Source organism: Monodelphis domestica, chromosome 4, assembly GCF_027887165.1.
Source record: "Monodelphis domestica isolate mMonDom1 chromosome 4, mMonDom1.pri, whole genome shotgun sequence".
Classification (NCBI taxonomy): domain Eukaryota; kingdom Metazoa; phylum Chordata; class Mammalia; order Didelphimorphia; family Didelphidae; genus Monodelphis; species Monodelphis domestica.
Genome location: NC_077230.1, coordinates 179,943,755 through 179,959,750, shown reverse-complemented (window position 1 = coordinate 179,959,750; position 15,996 = coordinate 179,943,755). Strand labels below are relative to the sequence as shown.

At 35.1% G+C, this 15,996-nt stretch overlaps 1 protein-coding gene across 2 annotated transcripts in view; it reads left to right on the top strand.

Moving 5' to 3' along the window:
- Positions 1 to 15,996, top strand: part of CFAP210 (cilia and flagella associated protein 210) — a 75,442-nt gene that overhangs the window by 23,571 nt on the left and 35,875 nt on the right. For both annotated transcript variants that reach the window (XM_007494338.2, XM_007494341.2), the window contains one exon: positions 31 to 170. In XM_007494338.2, coding sequence (XP_007494400.1) covers positions 31 to 170 — 140 coding nt within the window. The remainder of the gene's footprint in view (positions 1 to 30; positions 171 to 15,996) is intronic.

Below are 15,996 nucleotides of genomic sequence, written 5' to 3'. Positions count from 1 at the left end.
CTGAAATAGTTCATTTTCATTTTTTCAAAGGAAACCATGGAAAATAGAAATGTAATCAGGGCAATAGAGCAACAAGAAGAAGAGGAGGAAGATGAAAAAATTAGAAAATTCCTCGTTGCAAAGAAGGCTCTGGCAAATATTAAAAGAGAAAAGGATGCTGAAACATACAAGTAGGCTACATTTAAGATACTTAACAAATGTTATCTGAAATAATTGCTGTGTTTATAATCATGATTATATGACAATGACACATAAGATCTAGAGTAGGCCACAGTTGCTTATTTATCCAGTACATGACTAGACAATTTTTTTTTTAATAAAAGCACTTCAGTTGTATCCAGGATAACGATATTTTGGAGAAATCAGGTTGATTATAATTCTTTTGCTTATGTTTATAAGCAGGCTGTGATAGTGTGGTGGGTAAGAGTTGATAGGTATACTCATATTTTTGGTAGTTCAGATTATCATGGAAATTTTGAGTGGGAAAGCCAGAAGCAATTTCTCTTGTCTTTGAACTCTCAAAGTACTTTGTGCTTCTTCTATGTACATTCACTTTATTTCTATTTTATATTTCTAACCAAAATTTTAGTCTCTTTTTACTAGACTTTAAGTTCCCTGAAGGTAAATATCAGATCTTTTTTTCAAATATAATTTAAAATTTTTTTTCTTTTAGGCAATCGGGGTGCCACTTAATCTTTTCTTTTTAAAATAAAATTTATCTCTCCCTCCCCCAATTGAAAAAGGAAAAAAAAAATAAAACCTCTTTTACAAACATGTGGAGTCAAGCAAAATAAATTCCTATATTGGTCATGTCCCCCCAAAAAAAGTCTTAATACGTACTCTGAGTCTATCACCTCCATTAGGAGATGGGTAGCATGTTTCATTTTGAGTCTTCTGAAATTGTGGTTGGTCATTGTGTTGTTCAGAGTACTAAATCTTTAATAGTTTTTTGTCTTGGCAACACTGCTGTTATTATATAAATTTTCTTCTGTTTCTGTTCATTCTGTTCACTCAGTTTGTATCAGTCTTCCCGTTTATCTGAAACCAGCCCTCTTTCATTACTTCTTGTAGCAGAATTGAATTTTGTCACATTTATATACCATAACTTGTTCAGCTATTTGCTAATTGATGGACACCTCCACCGATTTTCCAATTCGTTGCTAGTATAAAAAGAGCTGCTGTAAATATATTTTGGTTATTTGTCTTATTATTAGGGGAAAGAACAAGAAGGAAACACAAATATTTTAAGTTTATTGTTGGGAAAGTTGAGAGGAAGGAGGGTAAAAGGGTAAGGGAAGATTATTGATCTTAATCCCCAAACCTAATTCCTATAAAACTATCTTAATAGCTAATTTATCTAAGCTGAATAAATTAAGTTTCCCCTAACACAATCTCACAAATAGAGTCCAGTATATGAGCCAAGATCTTCAGAAGAAAATGTCCAAAGCAGGTCCAGTAGAGAAGTGGTTCTTTGGTCTTCTGTCCAGCTGCCAGCAGCCAGTCCAAGCAGGTTCTCTCTCATTCAAGCTGGTATCTCCCAAAGGGCCAGAAACCTGGTAGACAGATGGAAATTCTTCTTTCTCTCTAAAACCTTCTTCAGGAGAGAGTAATTTTTTTTAGTTGGGACCTTGGAATCTTCACCCAGATCTTGCCTTAGGCTCCCATGTGACTCTCCATAACATGTCCCTGTCAATCAATTGGAAGTTCACATTGCAAAGTCCTTTTGCAATCTTCCTTTTCTTATTACAGTCTATCTAAAAAAAGGTCCTTTTCCTCTTTGATTTCTTTGAGATAAGGACCTAATAGTGGTATTTCTGGGTCAAAGAATATGCATACTTTAGTAACTTTTGGAGCATAATTCTACATTGCCTTCCAGAATGGCTGTACCAGTACATTCACAGTTCTATCACTTCCATATCTCCTCTAGCATTTGTCATTTTTTGTCAGCCTTTCCAATCTTGTTGGTGTGTAGTGGAACCTTAGAATTTTAATTTGCATTTCTTTGTTAGTGACTTAGAGTATTTTTTCATATGAAAGCTTAAGTTTTTTTCCTTTAAAACCTCCTTGCTCATGAGATGGAGTTAAGTGTGTGATTCTCAAAGTAAAATATTTGGCTTAACTCTCAACCCCAATATTCTCAGAGCAGAGGCACTTATTTTATGTAAATATTTATTTATGAATCATCTATTTGTTTGTTTATTCATTCATTCATTCATTTATTTATCTGTTTATGTGAAATAAAATTTGCATCTTTCCCAGATGAAGCATTTGACTTGTTTCAATTAAATTCAGGTAGGCACAATGTTTTAAATCACAAAAGAATATTGTTCCAGGACAAGTCTGGAAGAAGGTGACTGTTAGAACAAGCCTGAGAAAATACAGAGGCTTTGATTTCAAGGGCTATTTACAGTTAGTTGTTGTTGTTGTTTTCTCCTGAGATTATTAGGGGAATGTAACTCTTGTTGGAGTATGTAATTCTTCTTTTGTATAAGTTATCTTAGAAATTTACATGGATAGACTATTCAGTTACAACTTTGAATCTGAAGAATTCTGAAGGAATATGAAAGGAATAAAAGTGCTTCTTTTTCAAGCCTGCTTTCTGAGTCCCATTCATTTTGTAAGTGGGAATTTTTGAGCTGCTTTAATTTCTATTCCACTCCCTCATATCTCATGGCCATTTATTAAATGGGGGAATGGCTCTTATTCTTAAATTTGAATCATTTCTTTATATATCTAAGGAGATGTTTTTATCAGAGAAAACTTGCTTCCAAGTTTTTCTTTTCTCATTTTCCTACTAATTTTAGCTGAATTGGTTTTGTTTGTGCTGAAAATAATATCATTTTAATTTTAATTTTTAATTTTTATATTTTTCCCTCAATGCATGAAAAAATTTTTAACCTTTTTTTTCTCACCTTCCCTTTTTCCCTCTCTTTCCTCCCCCTCCCTGAGATGGCAAGTAACCCAATATACATTTTACATGTGAAATAGTACAAAACTATATTGGTCCTGTCAACTTGAAAAAACACAGAACTATTAAATAGTCAAAATCACTCTTTAATCAAGGGAAAAGGGGTTAGCGCTACTACTACGACAACAGAGCTGATTTCCAAGACTGCACCGGAGTCAAGACGCCCTGGTCACCATCCCCTGGGAGTGCCACAGACTCAGGATGGACTCCAAGGAACAAAAGAACTTGGGGAACCTATATACCACTCTAGATGACCTGGGGGCTTTAGGATTAGAGGGACAGTTGATTGACTTTACAATGGTAAGAAAGGAAAATGAAGAGTTCCAGACAGGAATAATAGTGAGGGGCTGATGCCCTACAATGGACACAAAAGGGAAAGACTTAGCCTAGGGCTGGGTCACCTTGGTCATGGACCATAGCCTAGGGGGAAGAAACCATTGGGACAAAAGGGATGTTCAATATTGGATGGGATTAGCTGTTCCCACCCAAACTACCAGGAAGTTCACTGTCTGGTGAAGAGGGACCTTCCCTCAGGGGGAAACTCTCCTGTGACAAGGTCAAAACCTGAGGTTTCTATACTCCAACTAAATAAACTGGGGATCTCTAGATTTCCATGTTGACAGTCCTTTTTTGAAAGATAACTTAAACAAAAGAAAAATGAAGAAATAAACTGAAATCCAGTATGTCTTGGTCTGCATTCAGATTACATTAGTTCTTTCTTTAGAAGCAGATAGCATTTTTCATCATGAGTCCTTAAAGATTTTCTTGCATCACTATATTGCTAGTGTTAAGGTCCGGGAATTTACCCACCACCAAGGGAGACCTCGGGCAATGCAATCAGACACAGAAAAGGCCCTTTATTGAACTGATATGTGCATCAGTGGGAACCTCTGCCATCAGAGTTCCGATTTCCCTCCTGAAGATTCAGTCTTAAATACTTTTCAGCATGAATAATTCCCCTGTTGCGTGTCCTTGTTGGAAAGTTGCTTTTTGCACCTGGGGTCTTGGTGCTGAAGTTTATCAGGAACCTTGGACAGGTCCCAGCGCAAGGGCCGAAGCTTAACTGTCTGTAGCAGGGCCTTGGCTAGGTTTGAAGTTTATCTGTCTGTAGCAAGGCCTTGGCCAGGTTTCAAGTTTATCTGTCTGTAGCGGGGCCTTGGCATTTTTCCTGGCTGAATTTCTAAAGGCAATTTTCAATTTAGATCTCCCTCACTAGGAATAGTTATAACATTCATAAATGGTCATTATGTAATATTGTTATTACTATGACAGTGTTCTCTTGGCTCTGCTCACTTATTTCATATGAGTTCATATAGGTTTTTCCAGGCTTTTCTTTAAAAAAATTTTTTTTAATTTATTTAGAATATTTTTCCATGGTTACATGATTTATGATCCCCCCCTACTCTTCCCCTCCCCACTCCCAGAGCTGACAAACAATTCCACTAGGTTATACATGTATCATTGTTCCAAACTTATTTCCATGTTATTCATATTGGCAGTAGAGTGATCTTTTAACATCAAAATCCTAATCACTTGGAATTCCTTCAGTTCACTATTCCTTTCAGCACAATAGTATTCCATCACCATCAGATACCACAATTTGTTCAGCCATTCCCCAATTGAGGGACACTCCCTTATTTTCCAGTTTTTTGCCACCACAAAGAACGTGGCTATAAATATTTTTGTACCTGTATTTTCCCCTATTATCTCTTTGGGGTACAAGCCCAACAGTGGTATGGCTGGATCAAAGGGCAGGCATTCTTTGAAGCCCTTTGGGCATAATACCAGATTGCCCTCCAGAATTGTTGGACCAATTCACAACTCCACCAGCAGTGTATTAGTGTCCCAATTTTGCCACATTTTCTCCAACATTTATCACTTTCCTTTGCTGCCATATTGACCAGTCTGCTAGGTGGAAGATTAGAGTTGTTTTGATTTGCATTTCTCTAATCAGGAGGGATTTTCATGTGCTTAATTGATAGTTTTGATTTCTTCATGTGAAAAATGCCTTTTAATGTCCTTTTGTCAGTTGGGGAATGGCTTGATTTTTTGTAAATTTGACTTAGTTCCTTATATATTTGGGAAATTAAACCTTTGTCAGAGTTTTGTTATAAAAATGTTCTCCCAGTTCGTTGCTTTCCTTCTAACTTTGGTTGCATTGGTTTTGTTTGTATAAAACCATTTTTAATTTGATATAATCAAAATAATTCATTTTACATTTTGCAATGTTCTTTATCTCTTGCTTGTTCTTAAATTCCTTCCTTTTCCACAGATCTGACAGGTATTTTTTTCTATGTTCACCTAATTTATTTCTTATTTCATTTTTTATATTTAAGCTATTTAACCATTTTGTATTTATTTTGGTATAGGGTGTAAGATGTTGCTCTAAACCCGATTTTTCTCCATACTATTTTCCAATTTTCCCAGCAATTTTTGTCAAATAGTGAGTTCTTATCCCCAAAGCTGGGATCTTCAGGCTTATCAAACACTAGCTTGCTGAGGTCATTTACCCCTAGTCTATTCCACTGATCCACCCTTCTATCTCTTAGCCAGTATCATATTGTTTTGTTGTCCACTGCTTTATAGATCTGGTACTGCCATCCTTCATATTTTTTTCATTATTTCCCTAGATATCGCTGATCTTTTTTTCTTCCAGATAAACTTTGCTATAATTTTTTCTAATTCTATAAAAAAGTTTTTTTGGTAGTTTCATAGTTATGGCACTGAATAAGTAGATTAATTTGTGTGTAGGATTGTCATTTTTATTATATTAGCTCATTCTACCCAGGAGCAATTAATGTTTTTCCAATTATTTAGCTCTAGTTTTAATTGTGTGAAAAGTGTTTTGAAGTTGTGTTCATATAATTCCTGTGTTTGTCTTGGCAAAATAGATTCCTAAATATTTTATATTGTCTAGAGTGATTTTAAATGGAGTTTCTCTTTCTACTTCTTGCTGATGAGATGTGTTGGAAATATATAGAAATGCTGATGTGGGTTTATTTTATATTTTGTAACTTTGCTAAAGCTGTTAATTATTTCAACTAGCTTTTTGGTTGATTCTCTAGGATTCTTTAAGTAGACCATCATATCATCTGCAAAGAGTGATAGCTTGGTCTCCTCCTTGCCTATTTTGATGCCTTCAATTTCTTTTTCTTCTCTAATTGCTATTGCTACTGTTTCTAGTACAATGTTAAATAATAGAGGTGATAATGGGCATCCTTGTTTCACTCCTGGTTTTATTGGGAATGCATCTAGTTTATCCCCATTGTAGGTGATATTAGCTGATGGTTTTAGATATATACTGTTTATTATTTTTAGGAACGACCCTTCTATTCCTATGCTTTCTAGTGTTTTTAATAGGAATGGGTGTTGTATTTTGTCAAAGGCTTTTTCTGCGTCTATTGAGATAATCATGTGATTTTTGTTGGTTTGTTTGTTAATATGGTCAATTATGTGGATGGTTTTCCTAATATTGAACCATCCTTGCATTCCTGGTATAAATCCTATATGGCTATATATCCCATAAGTTTGTATATGTTGTCTCCTCATTCTCATTCTCATAAATGAAGTCCGTGATTGTTTCTATGACTTTGTTTTTGACCCACCAGTTTTGAAGAATTTGATTATTTAGTTTCCAACTAATTTTAAATTTGCCTTTCCATGGAACCTTGCTAATTATAATTTTTATTGCATTATGATCTTAAAAAGTTGCATATATTATTTTTGCTTTTCTGCATTTGTTTGCAATTTTTCTATGCCCTAGTACATGGTCAGTCTTTGTATATGTACTATGTACTACTGAGAAGAAGGTATATTCCTTTTTATCCCTGCTCAGTTTTCTCTAGATATCTATTAACTCTAATTTTTCTAGCATTTCATTCACTTCCCTTACTTCTTTCTTATTTATTTTTTGGTTTGACCTATCTAGTTTGGATAGATGCCTTTTGATACTTTAATGTAGAAGCCACTAGGTCTTGTGTGGTCCTGATTGTAGCTACATGGTATTCATGTGTCTTTCTGGCTGTCTGAAGTATTTTTTCCTTGGCTTGATGACTCTTGAAATTATTATATTCCTGGAAGTTGTGATTTAAGGATTTCTTTCTGGAGGTGATCTGTGAATTCTTTCAATTTCAATTTTATTTTCTTGTTCGAGGATCTCTGTGCAGTTATCTTTGATCATATGATGTTCAAGGTTTTTTCTTGATCATGACTTTCAGGTGGTCCAATAATTCTCAAATTGTCTCTCCTACATCTATTTTTAGGTCAGTTGTTTTTTTCAATAAGATATTTCATATTTTCCTCTGGTTTTTTTTTCATTTCTTTGATTCTACTTTATTGTTTTTTTTTTTAATTTAGAAAATTTTCTCATGGCTACATGATTCATATTTCCCCCTTCTCTTCCCTCTTCACTCTCACTTCTGACAAGCAGTTCCACTGGGTTATACATGTATCATTGTTCAAAACCTATTTCCATGTTATTCATATTTGCAGTAGAATGATCTTTTAACATCATAATCCTTAATCATATCCCCATTGAAACATGTGATTCATCATATGTTTTTCTTCTGCATTTCTGTTCCCACAGTTCTTTCTCTGGATGTGGATAGTGTTCTTTCTCAAATTCCTCTGGATTGTCCTGGGTTGTTTCATTGCGGCTAGTAAAAAAGTCTTTTACATTTGATTGTGCCATAATGTATCAGTCTCTGTATACAATGTTCTCCTGGTTCTGCTCCTTTTGCTCTGCATCAATTCCTGGAGGTCTTTCCAATTCATATGGAATTCCTCCAGCTCATTATTCCTTTCAGCACAATATTATTTCATTACCATCAGATACCACAATTTTGTTCAGCCATTCCCTAATTGAGAGATACCCCCCTCATTTTTTGCCACCAGAAAGAGCAAGGCTATAAATATTTTTGTAGAAGTCTTTTTCCTTATTATCTGTTTAGGGTAAAAACCCAGCTGTGGTATGGCTGGATCAAAGGGCAGGCATTCTTTGAAAGCCCTTTGGACATAATTCCAAATTGCTCTCCAGAATTCACAATTCTATCAGCAGTCTATTAGTGTCTTAATTTTGCCACATCCCCTTCAAACATTTATCACTTTACTTTGCTGCCATATTGGCCAGTCTACTAGGTGTAAAGTGGTACCTCAGAGTTGTTTTAATTTAAAATTCTCTAATCAAAAGGGATTTAGATTGGTTCTCTTTTTTCAATTGGCCCATTTCTTCTTGCATCACTTTCATTTCTCTTTCCCACTTTTCCCTCTGCCTCTCTTAATTGGTTTTTGAAGTCTTTTTTTAGTTCTTCCAGAATCTGTGTACAATCCGTATTTTTCTTTTTGGACTTTGCATGTGTTTCCTTTGCTTTTATTGTCCCCTTCTGTTGTGTATGTACCTTGCTTTTTGTTTCCATAAAAATTCTTTAGTTAGGTACTTTTTTATTGGTTGCTCATTTTTCCTATCTATTATATATAGGTTGGAGGGTGGGGGCTGATGTGATGGTCTGAGGGCTGAGAGCTCTGGGAGCCCCCTCCCCTGCTAATTCAATTGACCCTTGAAATGCTGATAGTTTAAAGACTTGCCTCAGGCTTAAGTGTAAGTTTTTCATCTCACTCTGATCTTGACCAGGTCAGGGGCTGATCAGATTCTAGCCCCAGGCTTAGGCTCAAGTTTTTGCTCTCACTGTGTACCTGTTCCAATCAGGCACACCCTTGATTATTCTGTAGTGGAGTTCTGCCCTGAGCTTTAGGCAAAAAGATCAGTACTTACAATTGAATGTAATGGACTTCTCCATTAGTAGCAGTGCAGTTATCCTGAACAACTTGGAGGGATCTACAAGAACACTATCCATATTCAAAGGAAAAACTGTGAGAGTAGAAACACAGAAGAAAAACAACTGCCTGATAACATGGATTGATGGGGATATGATTAGGAATGTAGACTCTAATAAAAATAATGTAGATCATTTAAAGATCACTCTAGTGCAAATATCAATAATATGGAAATAGGTCTTGATCAATGACACATGTAAAACCTAGTGGAACTGTGCATCAGCTATGGGAGGGGGCTTAGAGAAGGGGAGGAAAAGAACATGAATCTTGTAACCATGGAAAAATACTCTAAATTAACTAATTAAATAAAATTTCTCATAGTGTAGTAGTATTTCATTACAATCATGTATCACAATGTGTTCAACCATTTCCCAACTGATTGACATCCCTTTGGTTTCTAGTTCTTTGCCACGACAAAAAGAGCTGCTAGAAATATTTTTGAACAAACAGGTCCTTTCTGCTTTTTAAAAATCTCTTTGAGATAGAGATCTAGTAGTATTACTGTTGGATCAAAGGATATGCACAATTTTAAGCCCTTTAGGCATAGTTCCAAATCTCTCCAGAATGGTTTGATCAGCTCACAAATCTACCAACAGGGCATAGTATCTCAATTTTGCTACATTCCCTTCTTCATTTATTATTTTCCTTTTGTCATATTAGGCAATCTGTTAGGTATGAGATGGTATCTCAGGGTTGTTTTAATTTGCATTTCTCTCATCAAAAGTGATTTAGAGAATTTTTTAATATAGTCTTGATTTCCTTATCTGAAAACTGCCTATTCATATCCTTTGACCATGTATCAATTGAGAAATAATTTGTATTGTTATCTATTTGATTCAGTTCTCTATATATTTGAGAAATAAGGCCTTTATTAGAGATACTTGCTTAAAAATTTTTTTTCTCAACTTTCCTCTTTTCTGCTTGGTTGTCTGGGTTTTTTGTGCAAAACCTTTTTAATATAATCAGTTATCCATTTTATATCTTAAAATACTTTCTATTTTTTGTTTGGTCAAAAATTCTTCCCTTATCCATAGGTTTTATAGGTAGACTATTCTATACTCCTCTAATTTGCTAATGGTAGTACCCTTTATGTTTAAATCATGCATTCATTTTGACCTTATCTTAGTATGATATGTTAGCCTAACCCAGGCTCTGCTATATTTTTTTCTGTTTTTTTTTCCCCCAGCAGTTTTTTTTCCAGATAGTTATTTCTTATCCCCAAAGCTTGGATCTTTGGGTTTCTCAAATAGTAAATAACTATGATCATTTGCTATTACTACCTAATCATCTCTATTGATCTATATTGCTCTGTTTGTTAGCCATTACCAGATTGTTTTGATGATTACAACTTTGTGTAATACATTTTGAGATCATGTGTGACCACCTTTCACATTTTTTTCATTGATTCCCTTGATATTCTTGGTCTTTTGTTCTTCTACATGAATTTTGTTATTTTTCTAATTCTATAAAATAATTTTTGGGCAGTTTGATTGCTGTACTGAATGAGTAGATTAATTGAAGTAGGATTGTCATTTTATTATTATACTTGCTCCACCAACTCATAAGAAATTAATATTTTTCCAGTTGTTTAAATGTGACTTTTTTGTGTGTGTATGAAGTGTTTTTTTTTTTTATGTTCATGTAATTGCTGGGTTTGTCTTTGCAGGCAAACAGCCACATATTTTAGATTTGCTATAGTTAATTTAAATGGAATTTCTTTTTCTTTCTCTTGTTGCTGGGATTTCTTGGCAATTTAAAGAAATGCTGATGATCTATGTGGATTTATTTTATATCATTCAACTTTGTTAAAATTGTTAATTATTTCAACTTTTTTTTAGTTGAATCTTTAGGACTCTATATCAATATATCTTCTGCATTATAGAGAGAGGTCCTTTTAATTCTTCATTGCCTATTCTAAATTCTTTATTTCCTTTTTCTTATTCCTATAACTAACATTTCAATCTAGTACAGTACTGAATAATAGTAGTGATAACGAACATCCTTGCTTTACCTCTGATCTTATTGGGAAGGCATCTAGTTTATTTCTTTTATAGATATGCTTGCTGATGGTTTTAGATATATACTATTTATCATTTTAAGGAAAGTTCCATTAATTCTTACACTCTGGGTGTTGTATTTTGTCCAAAGATTTTCCCATATTTATTGAGATGATCACATGATTTCTGTTGGTTTTGTTATTGATTAAGTCAGTTATGCTGATAGTTTTCCTAATACTGAACTAGTTTGAATTACTGTTCTGAATCTCTCCTAGTCAAAGTGTATGATCTTCATGATATATTAATGTAATCTTCTTGCTAATATTTTATTTATAATTTTGACATTAATATTCATTAGGGAGATTGGTCTGTAGTTTCTCTAGTTTTGCTCTTTCTGGTTTAATTATCAGTGCCATATTTGTATTTTATAAGGAGTAGTTTGGTAACATGACTTTTTCAGCAATTTTTTGAAATAGTTTGTATAGTATTAAGAGTAATTGTTCATTAAATGTTTAGTAGAATTCATTTGTAAATCCATCTGGCCCTGGGGATTTTTTCTTTGGGAGTTCATTGATAGTTTGTTCAATATCTTTTTCTGAGATGCCATTGTTTAGGTATTCTGTTTCCTTCTTTATTAATCCAGGCAATTTAATTTATCCATCTAATTTAGATTGTCAGTTTTGTGGGCCTATAATCTGGTAAAATAGATCTAATAATTACTTCAATTTTCTTTTCATTGGTGGTACAATAACCCTTTTATTAAATGATTCTGGTTAGTTTTCTTCTTTCCTTTTTTAAAATCAGATTAACCAGTGGTTTATTTATTTTATTGTTTGTGGTGTTTTTTTAATAAAGCTAGCTTCTAGTTTTATTTATTTGTTCAGTTTTTTTCTTTAAATTTTATCAATCTCACCTTTGATTTTCAGGATTTCCAATTTAGTATTTTATTGGGGATTTTAAATTCTTTATTTTTGTAGTTTTTTGAGTTGCATGCTCAATTTGTTAATCTGTTCTTTATCTATTTTGCTGATATAAGCAATTAGAGATAAAAAATTTCCCCTAAGCATAGATTTATCTGTATTTCATAAATTTTGGTAAGATGCCTTTCTCTGTAATAAAATTATTAATAGTTTCTAATATTATTATATTATTCTTTAGAATTAGATTATTGTTTAGTTTCCAATTAATTTTAATCTCTTTTCATGAACCTTTATTGGATGCCATTTTTATTGTATTATGATCTGAAAAGAATACATTAAATATTTCTGCTTTTCTTCATTTGATTTGTGAGGTTTTTATGTTCCAATATATGGTAATTTTTTCTGTAGGTGCCATGTACTTCTGGAAAAAAAAGATGTATTCTTTTATATTTCCACTTAACTTTTTCCAAAAGTCTATCATGTCCAACTTTTCTAAAATTCTATTCACTTCCTTACTTCTTTCTTGACTACCTTTTGGTTAGGTTTATTGAATTCTGAGAGGGGAAAATTGAGGTCCCCCACTAATGTAGTTGTACTATCTAGTTCCTTCTTAACTTCTCCTTTAAAATTCTGAATGTTCTGCCATTTGATGCATATATATTTAGTATTGAAATTTGTTCATTGTGATATATTTTAGCAAGACATAATTTCCATCTTTATCTCTTTTAATTCTATTTTTACTTTAGATTTGTCTGAGTTCATGATTGCTACCTCTGTTTTTTTTTTAAACTTCAGATGAAGCATAATAGATTCTGTTCCAGCCCTTTACCTTTTACTCTGTGGAGCTTCAAATGTCTTTCTTGTAAACAGCATATTGTAGGATTCTCATTTTTAATCTATTATGCCATCCATTTTGTTTTATGGGTGAGTGCATCCCATTCACATTTATAGTTATGATAATTAACTGAGTATTTCCTTCCATCCTGCCTTCTGTTTATTTGCCTCTTTCTTTTCACTTCACCCCTTTTCACAAGTGTTTTACTTCTGATCACCATCTCCTCCAATCTGTCTTCCCTTCTCCCCATCCCATTTTACTTCTCCTTAGAGTAGCATAGAGTTCTATATCTAACTGAGTGTGTATATTATTTCCTCTTTGAGCCAAATTTGATGAGAGTAAGATTCCAGTGTTACCAGCCACCTTGTCATTTTCCCTCCTATGAAATAGTTCTTTTGAGCCTCTTTTGTGAGATAATTCAACCCATCTTATTTCTCCCTTCATTCTTCTTCCACTGCAGTCTTCTTTCTCCTCCCCTAATTTTTTTTCTTCTGATATCTTCCCATTACATATGTAAGGGTTAAAAAATAGAGGGAGGGGGCAGCTGGGTGGCTCAGTGGATTGAGAGTCAGGCCTAGAGATGGGAGGTTCTAGGTTCAAATATGGCCTTATACACTTCCTAGCTGTGTGACCCTAGGTAAATCACTTAACCCTCATTGCCTAGTACTTACCAGTCTTCTTCCTTGGAACCAGTACACAGTATTGATTCCAAGATGGAAGGTAAGGGTTTTAAAATATATAGGTAAGTCACTTAACCCCCATTGCCTAGCCCTTACCACTCTTCTGCCTTGGATCCAATACATAGCATTGACTCCAAGACGGAAGGTAAGGGTTTTTAAAAAAATAAATAAATAAAATTAAACAAAATAGAGGGAAAGAGTGAAAGTAGAGAACTGAGAAAGATGGTAGAGAAGGTATCTATCGTATCACACTAGACAATTGTTCTGGCCCGGTTCGAACCAGACAAGGCTTGTTAACTCTCCACCAGAGGATCATGGGTCAGAGGGGCTGGTGGTGAATAAAGCAAAGGTTGCAGCCATGAGGCCTCTTCCAAGTCAGGGGGGTCTCTCCAGAAGTTGGTCCCTTCAGGAGCTAGGAAAGGAATCAGTCTTTTTCACTCACTCATGTGGTAGTCCAAAGAGAAGATCCTTTACCAGCCTTCAGATCATCCAAATGAATGCCAGCTCCAACTCTGAAAAACTTGCAAAAACTCCCTCATAGGAAGTTGCAACCACTTTTAAAGACCCTTCTTTGCATCATTTCCTGTGTCTTCCTTCCACTTTATGTGAACTGATTGTAGTTCCTAAGTTTTCTTAGGACTGTCCAGGGGGCAATCATTCATTTCTGAGTTGTCACACTTTAGCACATCGGTTGCAGGACCCCTCCCCCCTTAAGCGTAAAGTGGGGGGTGTATAAGCTTCTGGTGATTAAATCTGAAAGTAGGCAGGGGAGAGTTAATCCCATCTTCATACATATAATTCATACCCACACCCTCTGAGTATATTCCTACTAATTTCCCTATTAGTGATAACATTTATGGGAGTTATAAGTTTGATGTTCTCATATGAGAATATATACAGTTTAATAATTTAACCTTTTTAGTCCTTACATTTTCTCTTTCCTATTTGCTTTCTTAAACTTCTTTTGAGTCTTCTCTTTGAAATCAATTTTGCTAAGAAGATCTGTTCTTTTCATTAGGAATTCTTCAAATTTCACAATTTCATTAAACATCCATTTTTTTCCCTTGAAGTATTATATTGAGTATTACTGGGAAATGATTCTAGGTTGTAATCCTAGTTTTTTTGTCTTATAATATATCATATTCTAAGCTCAGTGATCATTTTAGGGGAGTTTGCATGAGTTTGCTTGCTTCTCACTCTATTCTGTTACTGCTTCAGTATCTTGTTCTTTTTCTCCATAGAAATTTTTCAGGGTCAAGAGCTTTTCTTGCTGTTGTTTACTCATTCCCCCTGAAGGATTCGGATTCCTGTTTATTGCTGATCATTGCTTTCTTAGCATCTATCTTGTAGGGCTTTGCCTTGGGACTGTCTTCCCTTTTGTATCAGAGGCCTGAGTGAGGGCAGGTAGATCTTGGTGTAATGTGCTTTAGAATGTTTTGCCCTGAGGCTATCTTCCTCAGCTGCTGCTGCTTCTTCTGTAGCTGCAGCTCTGAGCCCCACCTCCAGTGGCACTGTGTTTTCCCCTGAGGCTATCTTACCAACCCCTGCTGCCACCAGCTTGGCCAGGCTGCTACCACTGCTGCAGGGACTGAACTCCGTGTTATTAAGCCTTGTGATATTGAAATCATTTTAAAAGACTGATATATATTAATTTAAGGTCGCCAAAGAATTCACATATGTAATTCCTAAATGAAACACTCAAGTCAGCTGCCAAATTTTTTATGGTGTTTTAATTACAACAGGAGGAAGAAAGTATTAGAGGGAGAGAGGGAGAGAGAGAGAAGGAAAAGGGAGAGAAAGAAAGAAGTTTAACTCAGACCCATTCTGGCTCAGGCTGAGCCAAAGCGGGCTTTAAGGCCTTGGATAGCCAAGGCAGGGAAAGGGATCAGTCCTTATCACTCATGTGACTAGTTTGAAGGAATGCAGTCTGTGGGGCTCCTCCAACTCCAAGCACCAGCCTCAAATTGACTCTAGCCCTCCTCACAGGAAGTCTTGAGAACTCCAGAGGCTGTTCTCTACCTCACTTCCTGCTTTTCACATGTGCCAGTGGTGGCTCTAGCTTGACCTAGGACTGCCCAGAGGTCTGTCCTTTTTTTGCACATGTCTGTTGAAGGCCATATTCTCAAATAATTAAATCTTACGTTTGCTGCAGCCCTTCCTAATCTTGCTACACTGAGTAGGGTGGAGAATGTAGTTTCCAAGATCTGATTCTGTTATTGCAAGTATCTCTATTGTTATTGATCAGAAAATTGCTAAATCTGATCTTCTAAACAATGGTCTGAATAGGATGGAGTAGTTTTAAAATTCACAATTCCCCCTGAGGCCCCAAGGAAGACTAGTCCCTTTGATGGGTCTTGTAAATATACCAGCTATGAAATTACAATAGAGATAAGGGAAAAATAGGAGAGAGAGAGAGAGAGGAGAGAGAGAGAGAGAGAGAGAGAGAGAGAGAGAGAGAGAGAGAGAGAGAGAGAGAGAGAGAGAGAGAGAGAGAGAGAGAGAGAGAGAGAGAGAGAGAGAGAGAGAGAGAGAGAGAGAGAGAGAGAGAGAGAGAGAGAGAGAGAGAGAACAAAACCAATGTTTCGCTGGGCACATTGACAAAAGCCAATTATGGGGCAGTCCCCTTTGGCAGAAGAGTGTACATTCAAAATAAATTCAATCAACCTTCAGTTCAATCAACCACACCCCAAGGTTCATTCTTCATCTTGATGTACTGTAGGTTTTCTGGCATCTTTCTGCAACAGTTCATTCTCTGGATTTAGGA